General features: G+C 51.2%; 1 protein-coding gene across 1 annotated transcript; it reads left to right on the top strand.

The window, feature by feature from the left end:
• Window positions 1-8157, top strand: Ech1 (enoyl-CoA hydratase 1). The gene is made up of 10 exons (XM_027430525.2): window positions 1-146; window positions 377-581; window positions 703-791; window positions 5705-5826; window positions 5908-5956; window positions 6152-6216; window positions 7200-7270; window positions 7352-7423; window positions 7665-7815; window positions 7916-8157. Exons 1-10 carry the CDS (start codon window positions 104-106, stop codon window positions 8018-8020), a joined length of 972 nt encoding a protein of 323 aa, XP_027286326.1. The 5' UTR covers window positions 1-103; the 3' UTR covers window positions 8021-8157.

Raw genomic sequence — 8157 nt, 5'->3', positions numbered from 1 at the left:
CGGCTTCGATGCCCTTGACCAAGATGGCGGTCGCTTGCGCCCGCCCCCTTTATTTCCCCTGCGCGGACCTGCTGCGCCGCCGCCCCGCACCACGGCTGCGGAGATGAGGGCGCTTTCCAGCCGACTCCACGGCGTGCTGATGCAGCGTGAGTGACCCGCGGGTCGGGGTGGGGGAGCCGCCGCTGCTTAGTCTCGTGAAGGGGCACTGTGGAGGCCCGTCTTCCGATCTCAATCCCACACACCAGGGTCTGACTGGGGCAGTCGCGGGAGCTCACCCTAATCCTAGAAGCTCCCGAGCTGCAGCTGCAGGCACTCAGGGGGGTGTCCCCGTTCTGGAACCACCCAGGCTCCTCTCCTCTCCTCTCTCTCCCCACAGAGCTGAGAGGCTCCGGTCAGCGGGGCCCCGGCGTCAGCCTGCGCGCCCTGAGCTCCTCTGCGCAGGAGGCCTTCAAGGGAGCCCCCGAGGAACTCTCGGGCCACAACTATGAGTCTCTTCAGGTGACATCGGCCCAGAAGCATGTCCTCCACGTGCAGCTAAACCGGCCAGAGAAGAGGAATGCCATGAACAAGGCCTTCTGGAGGTCTGCAGACGCCGCCGCCTGTCAGCCAGAGGAGGCAGGGGTGGGCAGGCACAGGGGTTCCCCACTCCTCCGCCAACCCCTCACTCCCTCCCTCCCTCCTCCTCCTCCTCCTCCTCCGCAGGGAGTTGGTGGAATGCTTCCAGAAGATTTCCCAAGACTCCGACTGTCGGGCTGTTGTGCTCTCTGGCGCAGGAAAGATGTTCACTTCAGGTAGTCTCTCTGTGCTGGCATCCCTCCTCATGCTTGCTGCCTTTCCCTTGCTTTCTTTGCTGATTTCGCCTGTTTACCCTTGCTTTTTTGCATTTTCCCCTCCCCACCAAGTAGCTCTGGTTGGCCTGGAACTCCCTATTTAGACTAGGTTGGTCTAGAACTTGAAGTAATTCTCCTGCCTCAGCTTCCCAGACGTTGCATGCTGGGATTATAAATATGCATGGCACCATCCCTGAGCAGTGCTTTGGCCTCCCCCTTTTCTTCTGCAATGATTAATAAAAGAAGAAGAAGAAAAAAACAAAAAACAAAACAGCCCATCGGGTGATGGACACCTTTAGTACCAGCGCTTGGCAGAGGCAGGTAGATCTCTGAGTTCAGGACCAGCCTGGTCTACAGAGCAAGTTCCAGGACAGCCAGGGCTACACAGAGAAACCCTGTCTAGAGAAAAAAAAAAAATTACATCTGTGTGTCCCTGAAGTGGTTCTCAATTAGGGTTTTGATTTTTTTTTGGGGGGGGCAGGTTTCAAGACAGGGTTTCTCTGTGGCTTTGGAGTCTGTGATAGTTATAGTTAAACTTATAGTTAAACAATATAAGCAAGACTTTTTTGTTGTTGTTGTTTGGTTGTTTATGTTTTGAGATAGGGTTTCTCTGTATTGTTTTGGAGCCTGTCCTAGAACTTGCCCTGTAGACCAGGCTGGTCTTGAACTCCCAGAGATCCACCTGCCTCTGCCTCCTAAGTGCTGAGATTAAAGGCGTGAGCCACCACTATTCAGCTAAAAAATAATAAATCTTAAAAAAATCAAAACCCTCAGGCAGTGGTGGTGCACACCTTTGATCCCAGCACTCAGGAGGCAGAGGCAGGCGGATCTCTGGGAGTTGGAGACCAGCCTGGTCTACAAGAGCAAGTTTCAGGACAGCCTCCAACGCCACAAAGAAACCCTGTCTGGAAAAACCAAAAAAAAAAAAAAAAAGATTTTATTATGTATACAATGTTCTGCCTGCATGCATGACTGCAGGCCGGAAGAGGGCACAGATCTCATTATAGATGGTTGTGAGCCACCATGTGGTTGCTGGGAATTGAACTCTGGACCTCTGAAAGAGCAGACGGTGCTCTTAACCTCTGAGCCATCTCTCCAGCCCAAGATTTCTTACTTTTAATTATGTGACCATCTCTATCTATGTGAGTGCAGGTGCCCACAGAAGCCAGAGATGTCAGTGCCCCTGGGGCTGGAGTTACAGGTGGTTGTGATCAGTTTGATATGGATGCTGGGACTCAAACCCAATCTGATGCAAGAGTAACAAGTATGGGCTCTTAACTGTTGTTGAGCCATCTAAACAAACAGCCCTGCGTGGTTCTTTTTTGATTTGTTTTTTGTTCATTTGTTGGGGTTAAGCAGCTTTATTCATCAACCAATAAGAGAAACATATTCACAGCACACAGAAGGACATTCCCATCAGGTGCGTGCCACAACCACCAGGCTAGACCAGCTTTTTTTTTTTTTTTTTTTTTTTTTAGTTTACTTTAGAACATTCGCATGTGGATGTACTCAGGGGCTGGCATAAAGCCCAGAATTCCCTCCCCACAAATTCAAATATAGATATTTGTACAACAGAACAGGATCCTGAAGTTGGATTCCCACAGTGGACTTTGACCCCGTGACAAGGCTCTGGACCTCTCAGAGCCTCCAGTGGTGTGAGCCAAGTGTGTTTCCATAGTCACAGGCCTTCTCAGTAACTGAGCACACTGCTCACATCCCCAGACATGGAAGTCCTCCACTGACCTTTCCCCTCTTTGGAACCGTCTCCATTCATTACCGTGGCTTTTTTTCTGGCATCTCTCTTCTGCCGTGAAACACACCCAGTGAGTTTTTAACTTCGGGTTTTTTTTTTCTTTTTTTTCAATGGTCAAATTTCTAGTTGGTTCTTTGTGATCTAGACATCTCACTGTCTAGGCCAGCCCACCTCTTGTTTATTCTTTTTTGTTTTGTTTATGTTTTGCATTTTGTTTATGTTTATGCACATGTGTGAAGGCTCTAGCCCACGATTGATGTCCTCGGTCTTCCCTGATTGCTCTCAACCTTATCCACTGAGGCATGTCTCACTGGAGTTTGCCTCTCAAACTAGTCTGGCTAGACAGCTTGCTCCAGGGGTCCCCTTACTCTCAAACCCAAGATGGGATGACAGCCTTTAATCCCGGCACTTAGAAGGCAGAGGCAGAAGGCAGAGAATCTCTGGGAGTTCCAGGCCAGCCAGAGTGAGACTCTGTTTCACAAACATCAACAACAAAACTCCAGTTCATAGAGCTGACATTCTAGAAAGATGGCTGGGTTTACTGGATCAGACAGATGGGCAGGAGAAAGGTAGAAGCCAGAGATGGAGGGAGGCTGTGAAGGCCTCTCAGAAGGTGCTCTTTGAGCTGTGTGAACTTAAGGAGGCCCGAAGGCAGTCTTGTGATCACTGAAGGGGCAGTTGTTGGCAAAGGGACAGTTGTTGGCAAAGGGAACAGGAAGTGTACAGGCACTGGATGGGGCTATAGGGGCCACTGTGTCCTAAGCAGCAGATAGCAGAAGTAAGGTTTGTTCAGGGCTGGGGAGGTCACAGAAAGGATTGTGTATTTTATTGTATTTTTTAAAGATTAATTTTTTATGTGTGTTTTGCCTGCATGTACACTAAATATATACCTAACACACTGGAACTGGAATTAGATGTTACAGATGGACCAGGTGGAGGTGGCACACACCTTTAATCCCAATACTCAGGAGACAGAGGCATGAAGATCTCTGTGAGTTCAAGGCCAGCCTGGTCTATAGAACAAGTTCTAGGACAGCCAGAGCTGTTACTCTGTCTCAAACACCCCCACAAAAGAAATTACAGATGGTTGTGAATTACTACATTGATCCTGGGAACCAGACACCCTCCCATCCCCAGTGCCCACCCACAAAAGAGTAATAGATACTCTTTTTTTTTTTTTTTAACTCCCTGAGACAGGGTTTCTCTGCCTAGCTTTGTAGACCAGGCTGTCCTTGAACTTACAGAGATTCACCTGCCTCTGACTCCTGAGTGCTGGGATTAAAGGTGTGCACCACCTCCGCCCAGCACTTTTTTTTTTATTTAATAAAGTTTTATTTTTCAAAATGTTTAGCTGATGGAACCTGTTCTTGCATCTTCACCAGCAGCTGGGCACCTCCACCCTCTGTGTTTCTGGTGGAAATTACTTGGACTTTGTGCTTTGAAACCAGCTTGATAAATCTTTTACTAAGTAGCTCCTGGAGGGTTGCCCTGGCGATGGAGCCAGGAATCTTCAGCTGGGAACTTCCTTATAGAGTTTGTCATATGGAGCTTTGTTAAACAAGAGTAGGTTGCTGAGCTTATCCTGAACTTTGGACCAAGTTTTTTTTTTGTTTTTATTTAAAGATTTATTTATCTATAGGCCTGGCAGTGGTGGCGCATGCCTTTAATCCCAGCACTTGGGAGGCAGAGGCAGGCGGATCTCTGTGAGTTCGAGACCAGCCTGGGCTACAAGAGCTAGTTCTAGGACAGCCTCCAAAGTCACAGAGAAACCCTGTCTCGGAAAACCAAAAAAAAAAAAAAAATTATTTATTTATTATGTATACAGTATTCTGCCTGCATGTACGCCTGCAGACCAGAAGAGGGCACCAGATCTCATTACAGATGGTTGTGAGCCACCGTGTGGTTGAGGGAACTTGAACTCAAGACCTCTGTAAGAGAAGCAAGTGCTCTTAACCTCGGAGCCATTTCTCCAACCCTGGACTACTTCTTTTTGACCTAGCCACCAGACTTCTTTACTGGTTCTTTGTCTTTTTTGACTGACTTTCTGGCATCTTTCTTCTCCTCATCCTTGGGTGGCATGCTGAACCGTGGAAGGCAGTGGTGATCATGGCAGCTTTGCTAAGATGTCAACAAAAACTAAACATAAAATGCAACAAGTGCTCTTAAATACTGAGAAATCTCTGCAGCGCTTATTTGTTTATTTAGTGGTTTTGAGACTTGTTTCTATAGTCCTGGCTGTCCTGGAACTCAGTATATAGACCAGGCTGGCCTCGAACTTGAAGCACCTCTTGCGTAAGGGGAGTGTCTAGGGGTACGCACAGGCTTACGATTGGTGTGCCTCCAGGCTTGGAGGGCTTGCCCTGTGTTGATTGGTCAACTGGTTGTTATGGCTCATAGGCCCTCCCAGGGTGGTTGCTATGCTCTCTACGTCATTGTCGTGCGCTACCTCTGATCCCAAGTGCTAGGCTACAGGCATGAGATTTAAGGGCTTTGTATCTGTCTTTATTTGGATTGGTTTTTAACACATTGAGGACCAACATGAGACTTCTGTATTCTAGGCAGGGGCTCCACCACTGAGCCACACCCTCAGCCCCTCACTGGGGGATTCTAGGCAGGGGCTCTACCACTGAGCCACGCCCCCGGGTCTTCACTGGGGGTTCTAGGCAAATGCTTTAGCACAGAGCCACGCCCCCACCTCATGATGAATGCTGGGCAAGTGCTCTCCCACTGCTGCAAAGCAGCTAGGACTTCATATTCTGCACCGGTTGTGAGACAGGGCTCATGCGCTCCCCCTAGTGGCGCATGGGAATAGCTTACCATTCATGGAGAAGGTCTTTCTTGGGAATGTCAACATTGCCAGCACAGGGCGAAGCGGAGGCTGGAGATTCTAGATTGAGGTCAGCTTGAGCTGCATAGAGAAACTTTGTCGTGAGTAAAACAAAACAGCAAATAGTTATTTGGTGCCCACAGGAAATCCCAGACACCCCAGACCTTCGTGAGCTCTTATCTCGGCTGTGGTGATGTTTGTGTTTGGGCCCACAGCTCCTGGGTTTTGAGGCCTGGCTGGGGTAGTAAGTGGGGGCCACGAGAGCTACGTAACCTCCTTGTGCCTTCGCCTCAGGTATCGACATCATGGACATGGCGCACCTCCTGCAGGCCCCAGGGGATGATGCAGCCCGCACGGCCTGGTATCTCCGTGACCTCATCAGCAAATTCCAGAAGACCTTCACTGTCATTGAGAAGGTGACTTAGGGGCTGGGTGGCATCCCTTCTGCCTACCCTTCCTCTGCCAGCTTTGATCCCAACCCTCCTTTTCCATTTCAGTGCCCCAAGCCGGTGATTGCTGCCATCCATGGAGGTTGCATTGGTGCAGGTGAGTCTGGAACCACTGGCCACCACTAGGGTGCCTGCATTGGTAAGGCTGCTACCCTCTGCCCTGCCCCCCTCCCGCAAGTTGGCCTCAGCTCAGCTGTTGCTAATTACAGTTGGTCCCCAGCTGTGACCCTATGTTTTGGGAAGAAGTATTGGTTCCTGTCATTATTCATTGTTCCTGGCCTTTTCCTTCCAGGTGTGGACCTCATCACTGCCTGTGACATTCGCTACTGTGCCCAGGATGCTTTCTTCCAGGTCAAGGTGAGGCACTTCTGAGGTCTTGCCTTCTGGGACCCTTGCAATGCTAGGCAGCCACAGAATGGGGTGGCGGGGGGGGGGTGGCAGTGGTGGTGGGGAGCAAGGCAGAGACAGGGCAGGCCGAGGCAGCTGGTCGTCAGGGTTTCCTGGATGAAGGTGTAAGGTTCTGGCAAAGATGGGGCGTGGAGAGACACAGGGCTGTCATGGTTCCACAGTTCAAGGTATGGTCAATTGTGTCAGGGAAGTGAAGACAGAGAGAGCTTGAAGGAGCCATTGCCTCATCAGTGTAGTCAGAAGAGAGCAGTGTGTGCTGGGGTCCAGCCCCCCACATGCCAGGGTCCTGCCCACAATTAACTGAATCAGTTAATGCAATCAAGACAGTACCTCATGACAGGCGCGTGTGGTGGTGCAAACCTTTAATCCCAGCACTCGGGGGCGGAGGCAGGAGTTCGAGGCCAGCCTGGTCTATAGAGCAAGTTCCAGGACGGCCAGGGCTACACAGAGAAACCCTGTCTTGAAAAAACAAAACAAAACAAAACAACAAACAAGGTAGTACCTCAGAGGCTCATCCCTAGATTCTGCCAGATTGACAGTAAACATTTGCCACCCCACAGACCAACCTGAGCCTCACAGTGAGACCCTGTCAGAGAGGTAGGCCGGTGCTGTGGGTGTACGTAGCTCACAGTAGAGGGCATGAGTGGGGGGAAAACGCTCTGAGTTAGCACTGCCCAGCACCGGAAGGAAGGGGATGCAGGCCCAGCTGTGGTTTCTGCATAGACACAGCTGGAACTGCTGCCATCCTTACAGGCCGAGGGGTGGAGTGGAGCCCAGGGCTCTGGAAAGGGCCTTGTGAGCAAGCTGGGGGGCCAGGAGGTAGCATCGCCTCTTGAGGGTGTCTGAGCTGGAGGGTGGTGAAACCACTGAGCTTGCGTGGTAAACAATGGCAGACACAGAACAATCACTCATCAGTGTTCCCCTCCCTCTAGGAGGTGGATTTGGGCCTGGCTGCCGACGTGGGGACACTGCAGCGACTGCCCAAGGTCATCGGGAACCAGAGGTGAGAGGGGTGATGATGACCCGGAGAGGAGGGGTCAGACCCAGGTGAAGGGTGGCTCCTGATCGCCCTCCCCTTATGTAGCCTGGTCAACGAGCTGACCTTCACGGCCCGAAGGATGATGGCTGACGAGGCCCTGGACAGTGGGCTGGTCAGGTAGGACCCTGCCTGGCAGATGGCAGGGAGGGGCACAGGGCCATCCAGGCCAGGGTGGGGCTCCATGGTCTCCCGTATCCTCACTCCAAATGGCCTTTCTCGGTACAGCTATTTCTTTCTCTGAGCATGACCCTGTGGCTGAGCTCTTTGGTTGGGGTTTCCGTTTTCTCTGTGAGGCCACCTGGCCATCATCCACAGGGGAGAGGGAAAGTGTCCCCCTCACCTCTTCCTTCCCCGGCAGCCGTGTGTTCCCAGATAAGGACAACATGTTGAATGCAGCCTTTGCCCTGGCGGCTGAGATTTCCAGCAAGAGCCCTGTGGCTGTGCAGGGGTCAAAAATCAACCTAATCTACTCCCGAGACCATTCCGTGGACGAGAGCCTTGACTACATGGTAAGGCTCAACTACACCAATCATGGCCCTACCTGGGGGTCAGCATGTGTGCACACCTCTGATTGGTGCCCTGCCGGTCTTTCCGACGCCCCTGATCCAGGCCACCTGGAACATGAGCATGCTGCAGACCCAGGACATAATCAAGTCCGTCCAGGCAGCCATGGAGAAGAAGGACACCAAAAGTGCCACCTTCTCCAAGCTCTGAGTGCCTTCCTGATCCTGAGAGAGGAAGGCTCCGTGGAGGGTCAGTGCCTTCTTCCATGTGGTCGCCCATTGTACAAGCTTACGACTTAGTTCTTCAGGGGCCTTATCTTCACTGTGAACAATAAAGTTTGAACACAG

The sequence above is a fragment of the Cricetulus griseus genome, chromosome 9 (assembly GCF_003668045.3).
Source record: "Cricetulus griseus strain 17A/GY chromosome 9, alternate assembly CriGri-PICRH-1.0, whole genome shotgun sequence".
Taxonomy (NCBI): Eukaryota; Metazoa; Chordata; class Mammalia; order Rodentia; family Cricetidae; genus Cricetulus; species Cricetulus griseus.
The sequence above is the reverse complement of the archived record's forward strand: the minus strand, read 5'-3'. Positions and strand labels throughout refer to the sequence as shown.

Coding starts and splice junctions, on each gene's coding strand:
- Ech1 (XM_027430525.2), top strand. CDS start 104: ATGAGGGCGCTTTCCAGCCGACTCCACGGCGTGCTGATGCAGC. Junction 6,217..7,199: donor ATGCTTTCTTCCAGGTCAAG/GTGAGGCACTTC, acceptor CCCTCCCTCTAG/GAGGTGGATTTGGGCCTGGC. Junction 7,816..7,915: donor ACGAGAGCCTTGACTACATG/GTAAGGCTCAAC, acceptor CCCCTGATCCAG/GCCACCTGGAACATGAGCAT.